The 20,357-nt window shown below is 44.2% G+C and overlaps 1 protein-coding gene across 1 annotated transcript in view; it reads right to left on the bottom strand.

Moving 5' to 3' along the window:
• MSN (moesin) overlaps positions 1-18,593 on the bottom strand; it is a 47,478-nt gene extending 28,885 nt beyond the window's left edge. The window contains exon 1 of the mRNA XM_075762943.1: positions 18,431-18,593. Within this exon, the coding sequence (XP_075619058.1) occupies positions 18,431-18,442 (12 nt within the window). The 5' untranslated portion in view covers positions 18,443-18,593. The remainder of the gene's footprint in view (positions 1-18,430) is intronic.
• Between the last annotated feature and the right edge of the window lie 1,764 nt (positions 18,594-20,357).

Below are 20,357 nucleotides of genomic sequence, written 5' to 3'. Positions count from 1 at the left end.
GCTAAAGCAGTCTAGTTCAAAAAGGAAACCAAGTGATTTATCCTAATATAAATCCTGTCATACTGTAGTATCAGAGCCCCAAATATGTATTTGTTTGGCTGTTAACACAAGAGACTATTTTGAAATTAGTTTGGACTGCTCATCTCCCAGTGATAAGGAAAATAAAGTTCTGCCATACAGCCAGTGGTAAACAGGGATATTCCCATGAAAAAAATAAGTTTCCTTGAAGACACCTACTGCCATTGAAAAGTTAATGCCTGCAGAGCAGAGCAACACAGCAGTATTCCGTTGCTTTTCTGGTTCTCAAGACCAAGTGTGAGAGGCCACAACTACATCTGTGTTGAAGTCCCCCTCTGCAGCTGATCCATACCTCAGAGCACAGGGCAACCAAGTGCAGCCTGAGAGGATCCTCCTTGCAGGACACGTCCATCAGTCCAGAGATCAGTTACTTGTAGCTAGTCAGGGAGTTTACTTCAAGCATCCTTATATATAATATAAACTAGGGCTTCCTTTTCCCCCCCCCCCCCCCCAAGCGGTGGAGGAGATTTATGACCCCCAAGGAGAGTCTGCCTAAAGAGAAAAAGTCTTCAAACCACGTTCACAGAGCTCACAAGAGGGCTTCAAGAAAGCCTGCTCCTTAAGCAAAGGGGCTGACGTTTACAGTTGCTTTACTTTAGAGGCCTCTCATCCACCCTGCCCCAACTTTTCTGTTTTCTCATAATCAATGTTTCAAAGGTCCAGAGCTATCATCTTCAATTAGTACTAGCAAGCACACACTAGTGATGCAAGAATGCGGAGCCACACAAAGGCAGGGCTACGCCAATGCTTCTTAATAGGTTGGAGAACTCCGCATTTTAGAACTCCAGAGGCATCATTTATCCAATTTAATTAGTGATCCGATTTGGGCAGGCAACTTTTTCAGGAGTAAAAGCTCTACTTTGTAAAGAAGATTACTACAGAGTTATTCATACAAAACAATAAAAAAAAGTCAGGGAATTCCCCTGCACAGCATGGCTTCCAAAAATCATTAAGGACATGTTTCCAAGTTAAAGCTACTTGAATTTAATTCTTTCCTTTTCAACCAAGCAGATAGTAAGCAGTCACATCCTACCAGTGCATTTCAACACCATGCCTGTTAACAGCTTGCCACCCTGCCCAGAGGGCAAACAAGTTTCAGTTTGACAAAAGGAGTTGCGAGAGAGTACTAAGCCAGTAAATGAAGCCATGGGTGGATCCCCACATTTACAGTCAAGTCAGATACTTGTGTGCCACTTATTACACAACTTACTCACAACCTTGTGCAATGGATCAATTCCTCTATTTTTACCATTTCCTTTCTCATAAATAGATTCCCCACGCACCTCCCTTTGCTTTCCTGTAGCTGTTCCAAGCCATTAATATCGTTTGCTTTTTCTTTAGAGCTAGTTTGAAGAGGCCTTTAGAATAACTATTTTTGTACCTGTTGTTAGAGCTACTTAGACAACACACTTTACTAGTCAAAACCCAGAAGAAGATTTAAAAAATCATGGGGAAAACCCCTGACCCCTTTTCCACATCCGGATCAGGAGGTAAAACTCCAAGCCATGTGCAGTTGCCATCATTCAACTTCTACACTCTGAGTAGCTTTAGGTTTTGTTTGGGGTTTTTTGTTCGTTTTTTAAAACACCCATTTTTTGTGCCTGTTAGAGGTTGCTATTCTCTGGAGAAATAGCATATGACTATTATGGCTGCTGCACCCTAATAGTAGAGTTGGCAGCTGTACTTCACATGTCTCAGCTTAACCACATCCCTAGCTAAAGCTCTTCAACTTCGAAGCAGTCAGCAGGGCAGTGGCCGTGTTTGAAACGCCAGCAGTGGTACGGGTGACTTTCCTCCCAGCCATTGCATGCCCCTCCCGGGGAAGTCTAACGCACAGGTCACAAGTAATTTGTGCCACCTCTCCCTCCCAACTGTACGCTGCACACTAGTGTTATGATCCTGGCTGCTCCTGCAGTAACTAAACCAGCAAAACAGTTCCAGCATTCCCCATCACCAATGGAAGCATTTCAGATTTTCTGAGAAGACTTAGAGGGCAGCTTTTCTCCCACCTCTAAACCTGCCATAGTCTAGTTCTTCCATCCCAAGTTTCATTCCAAAGGCAGGGAATTTCCCAATACCGTTTAACGGCTGCAAAGACCCAGTTCAAGGGGTTAAGCAGACAAGCCCAGTAGCCAAGACGTGTTTCCAGACAGCCAATAAGCTTTCCAAACCTAGCATTCAGTGGATGTCTGCCACAATTATAAGCAGCTATTTTGCTGGAAGAGGCTCAAAACAAGATCAAGACAGGATGCTAACAAGACAAGTGTCAGCTGCACAGAAGCATCACATGTACAGTAAGTACTTGAGGTTCCTGAGCTAATAGACTAAATATTCATTCCCTATGTAAAGGTCTCTCAACTCACCTGCAGTTAAGAATTGTTTTAGAGGTAACTCAGAATTGAGGACAAATTAAAAAAAAAAAAAAAAAAAAAAAAAGCCATGCTCAGATGCTCTGCTTATCATTCGAGATACTTTCCACAGGGAAGACAGCATGAAGATAACTGCTGTGACAACTCTTCCAAAGGATTCTCACGTTTGGCTGAACAAGTCGGAAGCGTGCTTGTACGTTTCACATGCTCCCCTGCTCTCCCACCAAGAGACACCTAGCATCTCGGCTCTCTGGTACTCAGAGGGGCAGCTGAACACAGGGCTGCCTGTTTCAGACATCCAAAGCACTGCCTGGGTGTGGCACACCAAGTTCTTGGCCAGCTCATAGCGCTCACTGAATATCTGAACAATAGCCAGACTTCTAAGAGCTAGAACACTGCCTTACTGTGGGATCTGACTGCCCAGACTATGAGCCATCCCTCCAAATTTAACTGCAGGCACAGTCAAGTGTGAGGTAAAGCTGTTTCATCATCCTGTGATTTTCAGTTTTATCATTTCCAGTGAGCTAGACAAATCCTGCAACTTCCTTTCGGTACAGAGTCTCATTTAGGCTGGCTGCCTTTTCATATCTATTTAGGTCATGGTTCCCTAAAATGCAGGATTTCCCTGAAACAGCTCAGTTCTACACTACTTTTTAATATTCAGTTTCCCCGCCCACATTTGCTTCCCTCACCACCAACCTATTTTAGGTTTTCAGTAGCTCTGTTGGGACTGTACATAGTTTATAAAAGACCAGCCTGTGACTGCTGAAGTACCTTTTGTTATTTTAAGCTCTATCTAGTTCAAGCACTTGTGCTTTCCTAATACGGAGGAGAGTAGCTACACCAGCGGGATACACAGAACCCCGTGTGCCAGAGGCTCCCAACGGGTGCAGAGCCGCCGGGGAGTCGCAGAGAGCGATGCCAGCACGCGCAGGGTGCGGTCCCATCACCACGGCAAACCATCCCAAACGGCCTGCACTCTCCCACTGCCTTCTTTGGGTTTGTATTAGCGCTCCATGACTACGCCGCAAGCAGGACCAAAGAATGAATCGGGCTGAGAATAACTCGTCTGTTATTTTTTCCAGCAGAACCGTTTCATCGGTCCCGTTCACTACATTTACACAGGAGCACTGCTACTGGCACAGATTACAGGAAGAGGGAAGGGTAAGATGGCTTTTTGGGTATAACTGGACAAGACGGGCCAAGGTGAGCCACTTCTTACTCCTCACTTCCAGGCACTCCTGGCTTTATCTTTTGCAGTAGCTCTGCTACACAGCCAGCCCCTTGGTGAGATTTATCCCACATCACATGCGCACACGCCATTAACCCAGTTCTCTGCTGAGCTGGCAGAACAGAACTGATGTGCTGTTGAGTTGGACTATCTGAGGCAATGCAAGGCAGGAACACAGACAGGAGCTAAACTTTACAGTGTCAGCAAACCATCAGAGCTCTTAAACACGCAACCAAATTGATCTAGTTCATTAAAGGCTGCAACGAAATGCACACTCTCAAGCTCACACTCATACACCTCTTAAAATACCTTGTTTGAAATGGCGCTATTAGAAAAGGATGCCCAATAAACTTCAGTTATCGCTCGAGACCTACATACATGCGTGTAGACGTTGCTAAATGCCCAGAAATCCCAGCAGTCAAGCAAGGTCTATTAACATGTCTTCCTTTTAGATACAGGTCCATCACGTACCACCCTTACAATGCACAGAAACAAGGGTAGATGATAGTTGGACGTTCTATAGATCAGGCAGACACCACGAGACCAAGCAGTCAAAAACCAGCTATAGTAGAGGGTACCACTTAGATCATTTCAGATGCAAAAATAAATAACATTCTTTATCACACAGCCTTTCACAGAAGGCCTGACTAAACTGAAGGAAAAGAAACCAAAACAGATTTTATTTTTTTAATATAAGAAAACACTTAATTACCCCTTCCACTCTGGACTATTTCCTCTTTAATCTTTCAGGGTGTTCTCACAAAGTCTATTAATAAAGTTACAGCTACCTGAACATAAATTGTATCTGGTGGACTTGAGTAAAGGCTGTGGCTGTCTCTACAGTTTTACAGAGAGAGTCACAATTTAAAGAACAGAGTAAAGCCTTAAGACTTCCAGCGACTGCTACAAAGTCAAGCTACTCCCAGTTTGCTACAGGGCTGCATGTTCTGAAACAGTGCTATAAGCATTGCTAAGAAGCAACTACCAAATGCATCAGCAAGATACTGCCTCAGGACTCTTGCTGCTTATCATCATCTTCCGGCCTACGCTGCCCGGACATAACCGGAGACATCCCGCACAGAACAACCATACCAGCAATCACAGCTTAGAAAGTGATCCAGCTTTGAAACTGGCCTTGCTCTGAGCACAGGGCTGGACCAGATGACTTCTAGGGTTATCTCTCAACTTTTTCAACAACTCTGCAAGACCACAGAGGCTGTCCTATGTTAGCTTAAACATTTGTAATGCTCATGGAGGAAATTGACTTCTTGTATCAAGCGAGCAGGAGCCATTTCTTCACATGACTTGCAGTTTCAATATTTAGATCCTTTAAACCTCCTCTACAAACAGAGATGTTATGGACTATCTTTATGCAGCCAAACATACAGATAAGTCGAACTGTTAGTGGTCTTCCTGAAGCTGGGGTCAAAACTGAGAAACACAACTGAGTAGTAGGAAGAGAAATAGCCAGATGCTGAGTATATGTCCTGTGTAAGCCAACATACGTGCAAATATAACTTATGAAAGCAAACAGTAAAACTTACTAGACTAGCCAGATGCAGGGAGTCTGCAAAGCAGCCTTCTGCAAGGGGCATTCATAAGTCAACTTGAGAGCTTAGCTCTTATCCAGCCATGCTGTATAAGGTTGCTTTTTGTTATGTTTTCAGGTTGGTTTTTTTTCCCCCATGTGCTAAGGGACAGCAGCATAGGATTTGCAGGCATTAATCCAACTTTGATCAAAGCCTGGGGCTTCTTAAACGTTCCTGCATGCAGATACCTCACTCCCAACTGCACATCTCCAGAACACTAGGTGCAGCAAGAGCAGCTAACTACTCCTGCTCAGGCTTGTTGTGAAAACAAACAGATCCACCTTAATGCATCTAACAACCCATCTTTATCTAAGGGAATGGCAGATCAATGAAATCACTTGGTTTACAAGACTGACTGAATCCTCTCAGATCCAAATTATTTTCAAATCCTTCCAGACACTGCCAAATCAAAGCTGTCATTAGAATATTGTAAAAGCATTTTACTGGAAAGTTCTCTATGCCAAACTTTTCTGAGACCAGAGCATTTGCACATAATCATTTGCAAAGAGATCACAGTCCTGAGATACAGGAAAGAGTCACATAACACGCACCTCTCCTTCAAACTGAGGGAACCAGCTGGCTGAAGCAAGCTATGATACAGTGAATCTAAATTTGAAATACCTCATAAGAATTTGAGGGGTTCTATATAAAAAGAAGAAACACCCACCAACCAGCTTTTTGGCAGTATGAAAGACACTTTCAAAGCTTAGCTACGGGAGAAGTGGCTGGTCACCTCCTCTAAGTTACATCTGGTGATGAGTGGCAGAAGATACTTTACACAGAGGTGAAGTAAGTACAGAGCAAGCAACAAAGCCTATTTTATTAAATTTGTCAGAACTTTAGCAGCAAAGGAGAAGCAGGACAGCCTTCTATCAGATTTCTACTTGATTATTTAGCATTTGTCAGAACAAACGCTAAGATAGCATTGTATTTCCTGTGTGTGATGCTGGAGCAAGTATTGTTCAGGACATCTTGTCTTCAGTTGATTGCTCTGATCTTTTGGCGATTTAGAAGTTACTTAGTCCTTCTATTTGCTCTGTCTTTTCATAGATAGATTCAGGACAGACACTACAGTGGTATGTTCTTACAGCTGAAGATGCTGGCATGTATCCTGACTGTAAAAAGATCTCCACCCTATTCTGTTGGGTGTGCAAAGGAGTATTCAAACTGAGCATAACGCATTGCATTGCAGCTTGTACTCAACCTTAAACTGGAGATGTTACTAACAAACCACAGAGCAAAATAAAGAAAAAAAAAACAGCACACAACCGCCAAACAAAACCACCAACCAAAAAACTTGGGCGTTTGAGTTTTAACTTGCTTCCGCATATACTGCTGTCACCACAACACCCTAAGTATACACTGCGCCCATCAGTGCAGAAGACACCGGTGTCTGTAGATTTCATGCAGTCTAAAACACTTGCAGCAGCCGGTCATTAAAAGAAGAGTAAGAAAATTCTGAGTCTTCAGGAACTTACTGGTATAACTTACTGCTTCCCAGTTTGTCACTAGGTCAGAACACCATCAGTTTGAGGTGCAGTTAAGTGTTTTAAGCAGAAACAAACAAACAAAACATCATCAGGCAGTAAACACTTCTTGATTTTTTTGAACACCAAGTTCAGGTAACAGAGGTTTCTTGCTTTCTGAAGTAAAGGACTAACATTATAGCAGCAGGGAAGGTGTCTCCTCTCAGTATTCCAGGAAAGAGTAAGTTAGAGCTCAGCTCCCGTGACAAAGGCAGCACAACAGAGCTGCAGGCTGGAGGACTGACACACGTTGCTTATTCGAGTACTTTCTCGCCTTAGTGATAAAGTGTTTTATGGTGCTGCATAAGATTGCTCTCAAATCCCACCACCTTCCCAACACAGACTCAGAGCTTTCAGGTATTGTAAGTAATAATAGCCATTTCTGACCCCGTTATTCACAGTACTAGTAACCTTAGTTTTTGAGGCAGCTCACAGAATGAGCAGTCATGTGCAACAGTTCATTCATACAGCAGCTTCTGGTTCTCCAGGAGATTGTGGATATTGCCTAGAACATAATCATCTCACTGCTCTCTGCTTCCTGTGTTTCACCAATGTAAACACATTCACATGTTGAGTGCTCCTTGGTGAAAAAATACAGCTACTGCAACAAAAATCCAGTTGCTCACACAGCACCTTTTGAGAAACAGAAGAAAGGTTTCTCAGCTTGAGGTAAAAGATCCTGATTTTTCACTGAGGATAACTGTAGCCACAGAGCATGGAATACAGCCAGACAATGGATTTGATACATCTTTGCTAAAGTTCTCATTATGTACCCAATAAAATAAATTAAGTGAACCAGTCCACTTTTTCAAAAGTGATTTTAAGTTTCCTTAATATATAGTTGTATGTAGGGGCAAATGAAATAACCAGATGTTGGTAAAATAGTTATTGATGCTTAGGCTTTTTATGTCATAAGTCTCACAGGGCACAGAGTTATCTCAATATTTGATATGTACGTATAGGAGTTACAAACCGTAAACTCAAAAAGCAACACCTTTCTTACGCGTGGCTGTGCAGTGTCTCCATTAATGAATGCCGTCAAACAAAACTTAGGGGAATGTATGAATATAATGAGTAATATAATCTAGTATCATCTCTAAAGGATGACTTTGTTTTGTTTTTTTTAAAAAAACCAAAAAACTAGACACACACAAACTAAACTGTCATGACTTTGCCTGTTGCTATTGCTTAGACAGTATTCCATTGTCAGCTACACTATAACCTATAATACAAGCAAGTTTCTTTCAACCCATCCAGCTTTCTAGGCAATTTTGCCTTCTTGACATAGAGTTAGCAGAAGATCTGTTTTGGTGGTCAGATATTAACTAGATTAAGCAAGTAATTGGGTGCTATTAAAAGGCATTTGAAGGACAATGCAAATCATCAAGCACAGTCAACATGAGTTCACAAAGGGAAAGTCCTAACTAATTTGATATCCTTCTACTATAAGGTCACTCACCTAATCGATGAGGGGAAAGCAGTAGACGCAGTTTTTCTGGATTTTAGTAAGGCTTTTGATACTGTCCCTCACAGCATCCTTCTGGACCAGCTGTCCAACTGTGAGATGAGCAGGTTCACAGTGCACTGGGTGAAGAACTGGCTGGACGGCAGGGCTCAAAGGGCTGCAGTGAATGGGGCTACATCTGGCTGGTGACCAGTCACCAGCAGTGTTCCTCAGGGTTCAGTTCTAGGGCCAGCACTGTTCAATGTTTTTATCAATGATTTGGATGCAGGAGTTGAACGCACCATTAGCAAGTTTGCTGATGATACCAAAGTGGGAGATGTCACTGGCTCTCTCGAGGGCCAGGAGACCTTGCAGAGGGATCTCAATAGATTGGAGCATTGGGCAATCATCAACAGCATGAAATTTAACAAGAACAAATGTTGGATTTTGCACCTGGGACAGAGTAACACCAGGCACAAATCTAAATTGGGAGAGGAGTGGCTGGAGGGCAGCCCTGCAGAAGGGGATCTGGGGGTGCTGGTGGCAGCAGGCTCAATAGGAGCCAACGGTGTCCCCTGTCAACCCAGAGGGCAAACTGCATTCTGGGGGGCATCAAACACAGCAGGACCAGCCAGTCCAGAGAGAGGATTGTCCTGCTGTATTCAGCATTGATGCTGCTTCACCTGGAGCACTGTGTGCAGTGCTGGGCCCCACCATTTAAAGGTGTGAAGGTACTTGAATGTGTCCAGAGGGCGGCAACAAAGATGGTGAAGGGCTGGAAGGCATGTCCTGTGAGGAGCAGCTGAGGACTTGGGGTCTGTCTTGTTTGGAGAAAAGGAGGCTGAGGGGCAACCTCATTGCTCTCTACAGCTTCTTGAGGATGGGACAGAGAGAGGGAAGTGCAGAGCTCTTCTTCCTAGGATCCAGGGATAGGATGCATGGGAATGGCTCAAAGCTCCATCAGGAGAGTTTTAGACTGGACACGAGGAAGCATTTCCTTAGAAGGAGGGTGGTCAAACATGGGAACAGGCTTCCTGGAAAGGTGGTCAATGCCCCAAGCCTGTCAGTGTTTAAGAGGCATTTGAACAACACCCTTAACATGCTTTAACTTTTGGTCAGCCCTGAAGTGGTCGGGGAAGGTGCACTAAATGATCATTGTAGGTCCCTTCCAACTGAATTATTCTATTCTGAGTAGAGGTTGTGATGGACAGTCCTATCTATTTCTTTTAATGCCCAACAAGAAGCTGAAAACCACTATTTGTATATTGCAGGCATGTTGAACAGAAAGTAGTTTCATTACAGGACAAAATCCCCTCAAAAGTTAAAAGCTCTTACCCATCCTAAGACAGAAAAACATTTTATCTCCTCTGAAGGAAGCTACAGAAACCAAGTTCACTAAGAACCTTTGACTTTCCAGTTTCCACCTTTAGAAAGCTACTCCAACAAGCTGGAAGTTGTATATTCAAGATACAATATGAAAGCAAGAAGAAACTCACCAAGAAAATAAGTGAGCGTATCTGAAACTATATTCATGCCTCCAGTATCCAACATGTTGGCGGATTAAATTTTTTTGTTTAAAATAAGAGGAAGGGAAGGATGAGCGTGGAAGTTTTCTTTTAGCTTAAATTCAAATCTGGAACATCTTCCTACAACTGAAATTAAGCATATTTTTTATTACCCTTTTGTGAAATATTTTGATTTGCTGACCCTTTCTTGGACCAATAGTCAGCATTACTTTGTTAAATCTTAAAAAAAAAAAAAGTACCTGGAACACCAGTTCTTAGTCAGTTTTCCTGCACAGATACACCATTGGTTAACTGCTGCAAGAACTACCTCTTGCACGCAGGGAAGAAGCATTTCTAAAGATATGTATACAAAGACCTCTATGCCATATCCCTCTTGCTAATTTACATATGAACGGGTCAACTATTCATTAAAGTGTCCCTTAATGGATCAGTAAGTAAACCCTTACTTTTAATACATATGTACAAATCCCTCCTTCTCTATCATTTCTACGTGGAACTCCAAGGTTGCCAGTGAGTTGTCAGATCAGTAGGACCAATGGGATTGTTTTCATCTAAGAGGATGTACTGGACCACAAAATATTGTGCGGGTTTTGTATCACCACTTTTTCACTGGGCAACTTGATATTGCTTGAATTTGTCGGCAGTGGAACTGCCTTACTTCCTTACAGAACCATTTGCTGCCATTCCACAAGTCCTGTGGATGATGATCATCTTAGAATGGTATCAAGTTCTGGATTTTAATAAAGAAGACAGACATGCAACCAGAACCCTCTTGTCCATACAGCAGCCAGCCTGAAAAAATGTTTAGTGTATTGAGGAAATACTTTTTTTTTATTTTACTATTCCAGAATAGCATACTCAGAGGGTGAAAAAAATAATACTTTATTAATCTTAGAGATATTATGAGCAAAATGTCACAACTCTGACACTTCACCCTAATAACTTGTCTGGTAGCTCATTTTTTGCACTCTAACCAAGCACAGAATTCATACTGGAGAGTCAAGTTCAGTACAGTTTAAAAGCTATGGCAAGGAAAGATTTAGCCCAGAATTCCATGCTTTATTAGCCTGTGTTACACAGAACCAAATACATTTATTAAATGATGTGACTAAGTGATTGATCGGACTGCGATGGCAAATTTCTCCTGTACTTAGTCACTTCCCCACCATAACTAGGTCCACCAATCCAGAGGAAAAAAAAATTGTGAGTCATAAGAGCTTATTAAGGAGAAGAGGACAAATCATTCTATATATATGACAGACAAGAATGGCTCATAGCTGCAGGAAGTCATCAGTTTTGCTTTAAAAAGAAAATACCTGGAGAACATAGGAAGGCATACAATCAGGGAATATCAGTTCTCCAACATGCTGCGCTCAGGATTCTCTGACATCGACCTAACCTCCTCCCCTCTAAAGAAAAAACAAAAAAAAACACCTCCTGAGGTTTTACGATATTCACACTCCAGAACAGTGCAGTTTGTTTTCCTGCACAGCCTTCCTCTACAAGACAAGCTGACCAACAGAGTTAGAAACTTGCAAGAGAGTATAGGTCAGTTTGGACCACACATACCACACCATTCTTATTCACTACTTCAGTTATCCTCTTTCTGATCTCTTCCAAGATTTCATCTTCCTCTACACAGAATTGTTGCTGGCAGAGAAAGGAGTCTGTCTCTTCCCCCTCTAGTCTGTCATCCCATTCTTGCCTAACTGCAGGTTTCTCTACAGAGCAGATCAGATTCAGAGCTTTTTCATTCACTCCTCCTTTAGGAACACCCCTGTGCCTTCAGCTGTAGCTACTCCTCAACCAGCAATGGCCAAAGGGAGAGAAACCGAGCATGACCAAATGCTCCTATTTCTTGGCCTGGGAATGGAACGAGAACCAAACATCATTCCTTCATCCAAAGTTTGTATTTTTGAAAAGGTTCCTTGGAAACCACTACAGCTTCAGAGATGCTGGAACAACTAGGAAAAAGCATTCTGCAGGAGTCATACCATTAAAGACCTCTTTGAAGAGTGTTTTCTCCCCATTTCACCCCAGTTCAACACACTGCTATACAAAGTGTACAGTGTTTGCATTTCTGACTGCCCCACTACACTGGAGGATCACACATTCAGACAAGTGAAGATATCCTTTCATAGCTGCACAGGAGGGCAGCAGCACTGGATCACCTACCTATGTGTCCACATTTGCTGCAGTCATAGTTGTCTCCTGTCAATATGAGGCCCAAACCTCTGCACTTTCAGGTTTTAAATCTCCAAACAGTTGCAGCTGATCTTGTGGTTTTATAACCATCAAGACTGCCAGTGACTGCCTCCTCCTACATCCCTGCCAAGTATTTGCCGCACAATCTTTTAAACATTACAGTAAGAGTCAGCATTAACTACTGGAGTCAGAAGGGTGGGTTTTATGCCCACAACTTCCAAAACACTTGAGTGCTCCACCTTGTAACACTTCTATGGCTGTTTCTAAGCAGTTTGCCCAAAATAGTAGCCTTCCATGAATCTAGAGACTTCAGCCTGCTTTAGAAGCTTCAGATGGGATAAAAACAAACTCCTTTGAAGCAGTATTATCGGCTGCACTATGCAAATTCCTGCTGTTCCCAAACACCCTTAGGGAAAAGCAAGCAATTAACTGGCTGCTTACTAGTGCTCTTAATTTGCATCAGTTAATTGCCCTGGATTATTCCTGGGCAGGGAGGGATTTCCTCTTTTCCAATAGTGTCTAAAACAGCAGAGAGACTCCTCGAAGGGTGATGTTGATTTCTAGTATAATCATTTAGCAGACAGACAAACAAGACACCGGGAGGGGGGTACCAGAGGAGTTAGAGTTGAGATCTTGGAACTGTTTTTCAAGCAGACCTCACTGTAGTCCTCAGAACAGCGATTAAGCACAGATAACAGCTTTATTGTGCAAATTCAGGGAGGCCCTCTTGCTGCACAGAAGGGAAGAAGAAAAAAAAAGAAAAGAAAAAAACCGAAGTCAGCCAAATAAGGTTGGTTGAGCTTTCAGGAGATGACGTAGCTGGAGGAAGCTTTTAGTCAGTTTCCTTTATAACCTGGAGCAGGGCCAGATCCACCTCTTCCAGAGGAGTTTCTCTCTCAAGGGTGTCAGTTGATCAGCAAGGACACACAGAGCCCAGCAACTCAGGAGTGGTCCTGCTCCCTCTGCACACCCAGCTTCACAAGAAGCAAAGACAGAAGGCATTCGAATCATTCTGTTTCAGTTCACCAGCTGTCTTTCACGTGGCTACCTACAGTCTTCAGTGAGATCTGTGCAGGAGGATTTCACTTCAGACCAGACATTATACATAAAACAAGTTTCCTCTAGAGGCAGTGATGCCATTTCCTGTCAAAAAAAGGAGTCCATATTAAGACATCTTATGAACTATCCTCACAAGAAAAGCAAGAATTGTAATTAACCTTCAGGGGTGATTAATCAGACAAGGCAGAGTACTGCAACCCCTTGCAGGTCCAAAAAAAGGTACTGCCTGTAAATGTTAAGGGGACAGGATATTTGCAAGAAGTGCGTGATGACCAACCCCTGATATTAGGCACTCTTTTCCCAGAGGAATCTTATAGCAGTATCTAAAGCTTCTCTTGGGCTCCTTTTATTGTGCGCACCTCACCAACCTGCTCAGAGAAGTTGTGGATGTCCCTGGCTCCCTGGCAGTGTTCAAGGCCAGGTTGGATGGGGCTTTGGGCAACCTGGGCTAGTGGAGGGTGTCCCTGCCCATGGCAGGGGGGTTGGAACTAGGTGATATTTAGGGTCCCTTCCAACCCAAACCATTCTATGATTCTATGAAGCTGCTTCTTGCTCATCTGCCTCAAGCAAGAAATCAAGAGGTCAAAAACAAAAGAAAGGACTCCAGTAACACTTTTAATCTTCTAGAACCTCTGGTGTGACAAGCACTCTTAGGCCTAACATTAAAGTTAAGAAATGAATCATGACTACCAATTCAGATCAGGCATTCAGAATAGTTCTTGCTCACTACAGTCTGAAGCCACTATAACCGATGTTTTCCACACAACACTGCCAATTAGGTGCAAGGCTTGCCATAAGAAGGGGAAGCAAGACTTTACCAGTGTGTAAAAACAAAGTGAATGCTAGTTTATCAATGGTATTCTTTAAACTCCCTCCTTAACCATAACATATAAGGCCCAGAAGTACCAAACAGAAGCTTTTGCTCACTATCAGGCCTAACTGCTTCATCTGCACAAGGGGTAAAACCTTGCTATTCTAGGAACCAAGTTGATGAATACAATACAAGCTAGGGTCCAAAGGCCTTTCCTGGTTTGTAAAATCCCATGGTAGGTATAAAGCTACAGATAACTCATTGTATACCAGTCCCGTAGTTTACACTGGTTCCACACTCATCACGTTTTACTAATTATTGCTTCTGAAGTACAAAGTCATCTGAAATTCACCAACAGGGGCAACACAAACTTCTGTATAAAGCAAGGTCTTTGGGAGCTCTCAAACACACCAGCAACTCCACGTATCCGATAGTGTTAGAAGAAAGGTACGACGGACTGAATTTGCTCCACAAGCAGCACTCATGTCACACCAAAGCCTGTCTAACTTTGATCAGTGCTGCCAAGCTTCCCAAGTTATACTGAGTGAGGGGAAGGAGGAGATACAACACCAAAGGGTTGGTCCTCTGATAAGACAGAAGGCATGTGGAATGCTTCTAGTGTTCCTTCATAGCACAACAGGATCCCAACCCAGGGCATAAAAAGAAAGGTATCCATCCATTACAAGTCATGGTTTCCATCACTGTCCACCCTTCCCCCTCAGTTTTCAAAACCTCTAGCACATTCCACAAGGGGAAAAAAAAAAATAAAAATCACCCAAACAAGTGTAGCACACTGCTCATAGCTGCCATCTTGTTGCAGCATTTCATAGCAAGTAGCTACAAATCAAGAAACTAATTACCCAGAGGATTCCCCTGGTACCTACCCCAGTCTCAGTTACCTTCTAACCAGACCTGTGCAATCCCAAAGAACAAAGGGACATATGCTTCAAGGACCTTTGGAATCCAGGTGGGAACTGGGACCATCAACGTAAGCTACAGACACGGTCCCTGAAGGCCCTAATGGCAATAGCTACACTGAGTCTTATAAAGTATTAAGGGAAAAGGCAACAGCAGAAAATACTTTTAAAAAAACCAACACTTAAATAGCATCATAGAGCTGAGACCTATGAATATTATTATTCTTCTGTGTCGAACACTTCATAATTATCCAAGTTGATTTTCTCTGCAGTAACACTTTGCCCTAGAAACCTGGAGACCTACGTTCTGAACATGGAGAGAAACACTTAGCTCTGCTAATACAGTAAGAGGAGTCCAAACTGTATTATACCTTAGTTTGAAGCTTTCTGTATTCACAGGATTAACTCCAATTAAACCCATTTCTCTACAACAAGTAAAGACTGCGTTCCCTAAAACAGAATTGCCCAAGTCATAGTGACAGGACAGTTGAATGCACAGTTCACACTCAACAGATGCTCACGTTTCAAGTTCCATGGCCTATCCATTCATATAGCCACAAAGTAAGTACATTTATAGGCAAAATAGCTAATGAATCCCAATACAGAAATGTTGCTCTTTCTAATATCTAAAAATACAGTAAAGTATCAGCCCATTAAATGGGTGTGACTGGTACAAAAAAAAAAAAAAGGTAGCTTTCCCTCCCATTCCTCCAACTAAGATGGTTTTTGTAATACTAAAGTTCAAATGACTAACTACGGTGCTTGGACTAGCCATCAACATGACAGCTCATTCATTTCTATCAGGATTTGGAACTGAGTGTTCAGGCCCTGCCCAGCCTGAAATGATTCTGTGAGAGGTGAGCGCGCTAGTCAGCGAGCATGAATGAGATCAGAGCCTACTCATGGCCAATAAACAGACTTCTCAGAACTGGGGGAGAGACTTTTCAGAGCTTGTGGCTTGCAAGAGGAGTTTTAGCACTCAACTACTTCCACCTCTCCGCAATACAAAGCGTGAGGGGGGATTGCATGCCCTCTTTGGTGTATGCTTTAACCATTTACACCTGGAAAACTTTTCAGAACAAAAAAAAAAAACTAGAGTTGGTTGCTTAACTATAAAAATCACTCTAGATAAAACAGTGAAGCTTTCCTGCAGAGAGGATGGCAGGATCAGCAGGCTGATCCATGATGGACTTTCCATGTAGCCTACAAGAGCTCCAAGCAACCAAACCCCCCAACTGTGCAGACATTACACTTCACAACAGCAAATCATGTGCCACTAGTTCAAAGGTTACCAGAGTTAATCTTGGATTCCTATTAATAGTGCACCAAAGCACAGTGCCACTTGTAGCAAAATGGCAATCTCCAGCTAGATGTGTTAACATTTAGCCTAGCTGAAGGAGGAGTAGGGACTCAGAACTCAACAGGTTTGGCTGCTCAAGCCATGCAGAAGCATGTTCTGTAAGCTTGGTGAGATGAATGATAAGAGCTACCAAACACTTTAGACACAAATGTTTTTCCTGCCCAGCCAGAACTGCTCCCTGGAACATTTCCTCCATCTGTCTTCTTCACAATGGATTTATTTTTGCGATGAAGCCCACATATAGCTACATCCAACTACTCAAGTTTCACCCACATTTGACCTGGATTGAGGAAAGTCGCTTGCATTTTACTGTTTTGTTATTTAAGCAGCTATTAACAAATCTTAAGCTAGCACACCAGTAGTCATGTTTCTTTCACATGAAGACTTGATCACACAGTTATGCCAGCATATCCTGTTCCTGCAAACCACAGCTCAAGAAATAATGTTTAAAATATTATTTCAGTTGGGTCTGCAACTAGGGCAGATGGGGCAGGAAACCAAAGGCTGATACAGCAGGAGCCTGCAGCTCTGTACCTCAACAGGCACAAACATTTGAACCGCTTTCTGCGGAATCTGCGGTGTGCAATATACAGTGTCACAGCAAAGCACTTGCATTTCTTTCTCTGTTCCAGTTTTTAAAAGCATCGAAAGCAGAACTGCTGTCAGAACCAGAAAGCAGCAGACCGAGAACGTGAATCCAGCCTAGGGTGTGTCTGCAGATAGAGAGGCTGCAACGAGCACCTTGTAACAAGGGAAGCGTCATAACGTTTGGATTCAGCCTGTTAGTGGGAACCTTGTCTCACAAGCGTCTCTGCAACACGTTCAGGACTACTCGGCTGATTCACACTAAAAGAAGTCACTCGTCACAACTGTAAACTCTCTGGCTAAAAGGTCTCAAATGCATTTTACAGAGAAGTCCCCTAACCTGAGCTACTTCTGTTAATCTTGCCGAACTCGTTGCCTGTATTTTTTAAATTTTTTTTTCTTTTAGAAAGTAACCCTTCGTTAATCATTCCTTATGTTTGAAGAAAGGTTTTTCTAAAGCTTCAGAAAATACTCTCATAACTTTTAAGTGGCTTGAGTTTGATATCTTTTAAGATGTTGATGTTTAAAAAAAAAAATAATCGAGCTATTGTCTCAGAGAGTTGGCATTTAAGACAGCAGGAAAAGCAGAAGTCAGTCAAACATGCATTTAACATCTATTTTAGAGTAATATAATTAAACTATGTGTAAAAAAAATAATCAGGGTGGATTCTATTTCAACTTCCACTTGCATAGGGGTGAGGTTTTGTTTAGAGGGTTTTTTTCCTCTCCTGTATGTAAACCACAGACTCCTAGCTTAAACATGATGTTCTTAGGCCGTTACAGATCACTCCGAAACATCCAGAGCCTTCCAGCGTGCTCCTTCCTGTTTTATCAATGAAGGGCTAGGACCAATTCTTTTACTCCAACCAGAAGAAATTAAATGGAAAAACCCCATGCTCCTCATTAGTCACCCAACTCCTGCTGCGAGAGGAGAGTCAAGTACAGACCTGACCAGACTTTCTGAAGTACTAAGATCTCTCCAGCCAAGAAATACTTAGAGTCAAGCTGGGACAAGGCTCCCTAGCAACTCAAGCTGACTAATTACAAGTCGTGAAAACCCCAACTTCTCCTCTTCGCAGAGGACATGAGGCGGCCACAGAGCGCATTAAGTCCCCATCAGGCTCCACAGAGCTTCACGCAGCACGCCGCCCAAGCCGGGCGCTCCCCGAGCCCCGGGGCGCACACGCGTGCGGGCGGCAGGCACCGCTCCACCAGGCGCCTCAGCCAGGAGGGGCGGCCCTGCAGGGCGCTGCCCCGCCGTTATCCAGCCGCCCCGAGCGGGCAGCCGCGGCCCGGGGGGGTGGGGGGCCCGGCCCGGCCCCTCGGGCCAGGGTGCCGCGGCGGGGCAGGGAGCGGCCGGGGAGGGCGGCACAAAATGGAGGGGCGGGCGGCTCGGCTCTGCTCCGCTCCCCTCCCGCCCGCCGCCCGGCCCGCGCTCCCAGGACTCCCTCCTTCGCCCTCTCCTCTCTCCCTCCGTGGCGGCCGCCGGCGCCTCCCGGGCCCCGCCGTCGGCCGCGGCCGCTCCCGGGCGAGGCGCAGGCGGAAAGTGCCCTCCGGGCCGGCGGGCCAGGCGGGCAGCCAGGGCGCCGCCGTCCTCTCCCGCCGCGAGGCCCCGGCGCCGCCACACCCGCCCAGCCCCGCGCACCCGCCCCGGGCGCCAGCCCCGCTCGGCCGCCGCCGAGAGCCGCCTCCGCGGCGGGGGGCCCCTGCTCCGCGCCGGCGGCACCCACCGTTTTCGGCATCTTCCCGACGGACTGGGCACGGCAGGTCGCTCCTCCTGCGCCAGTAGGGCTCTCTGTGGGCTCCGCGCTGCTTCTAACGGGATTCCGCGCCGCGCCTCTCCGCCCGTCCGCCCCGGCGCAAGCCCCGCCCGGCCCCACCCCCGGCCCAGGCCACAGCCCCGCTGCCGGCTGCCTTCGTTCGGGGTTGGACCTGCGGCGCCCCCGCCCCGGCCTCCTCAGCGGGCGAAGCGTTTGTGGGCCCCCGCCGTCGGAGCGGACCCCTGCGAGGCGGTCTGAGAAGGGAGCGGCCTTGAAGGCAGCGGCGAAGTCCCACCAGGGCAAAAGCCGGGGGGCTTCCAGCGCCCCACAAAGTGGGCGCTGAGAAAGCCGAAGAAGTCCCGAATGCTGAAATTTATTTGCATATCAGGTGTCATGGTCCTTGCTAAAAGCATTATTTTAAAAAATCATGCAATTTTATGGGCGATTGCACTCTTCAAAGTAAGACCACAGCGCTGACATGATAAATCCTTCTGTCTCTCATTCAGTCTGAGTCACGCAGGCTTGGGGTGCAGCTCAGGGGTGACACTCAGCACAGGCCTTGGCGCGCTGAGTGAGAGTGCTGCCCTGTACAAGGTTTTCCTAGCTCTCTGTTTAACTAAAAAGCGCACATCCAGCCCCAGGTGTTTCAAAAGCACAAGGGGCTGTGGCTCGCCAGAGCTTGGCAGGCAAACCAGTTCTAGCCTTCTCAGAGACCACCGCCATAAACATGGTATGAATGAGCAGCCCAATTCATGGATGAAAACAGTTCAAGGACCACTTGCCAAAGCGTTCCCGTGCCATCTGTGTTTTGGAACCACTGATGGAGGGAATCAAGGCCCAGCATTTTCATGAGGATTTAAAGAATCAGTCTTATCTCATTTGGGACTTTGAACATAACTGTCAAACAGCAACCCAAGTCCTATTTTCTCCCAGAAATTTAAAAAAGAAAAAAAAGTAATCCTTTTTAAAGTTAACAAGTTAAGACGGAAATTAAATGTTCTCAATAAATTCAATGTCTTTTTTTTACAACGAAAGTAGAAACGTATCTTCCTATTTTGCTTGAATTTGTGTCTTCTTGTCAAATCTGCTAAACATTTTCAATCTTTAAGCGATCTTGGTTGATGGAAAGACCATGCAGACTAGCTGTACTTCATAGCTACTTTTTTGCCAGCATGTTGAATAAATGAAGATTGTGTTAATATGAGAACACATAAATTCAGATATAAAATAGCAAGAGAGCAAGCCAAGCTCTACTAGGCAGTTCAGCACAGACTCCTGCTGAGTAAACTGTTTTCTTTAATTTGATTACAGGATTCTGCTGGGATTAATATTAAACTGAGATATGTTGGGAATTGACATCAGATTCATAATAACACTTTGTACATCTTTAAAAGTTGCAGCTCATTCAAAAGATATCAAAGTGCCTTGTAAATACGCATAATTAAATCCTCAGGGTCTGCAGAAATGAAGTTTCTCTTTTCTTCCCCAAGGAACAATATTGTTGTAAATGTATATGTAATATAACGCAAATAATTTTTAAACTAGAGGCTTATAAAATGTGTTGATTTGCTTTTCAATGTGATGTTTCCTCACCATGCAGCATTATGTGAGAAAGAGAAAATCCAGAATAGTTCTCACCCTATAAAAGAGAAAAATGAACTTTGTAAAAGACAAGGCCTTGCCTCACCCCAGAGTAAACTGGAAGTAATACTATAAAGAGTAATAAAACTACTCCTGTGCCCACCTGGCAGGAGATGGAAATGGGGTCCGTAAGCTTTATTTGCTTCATCTGAATATGCCGGTTTCACCTAAACTAGCATCTCTATGCTGTGTCTACATAGGAAAAAAAGATCAGTATAATTAGATTGATGTAAATTGGTGTAACTTCTACACAAAA

The sequence above is a fragment of the Balearica regulorum genome, chromosome 11, assembly GCF_011004875.1.
Source record: "Balearica regulorum gibbericeps isolate bBalReg1 chromosome 11, bBalReg1.pri, whole genome shotgun sequence".
Taxonomy (NCBI): domain Eukaryota; kingdom Metazoa; phylum Chordata; class Aves; order Gruiformes; family Gruidae; genus Balearica; species Balearica regulorum.
This window is presented reverse-complemented; position numbering and strand designations above follow the sequence as displayed.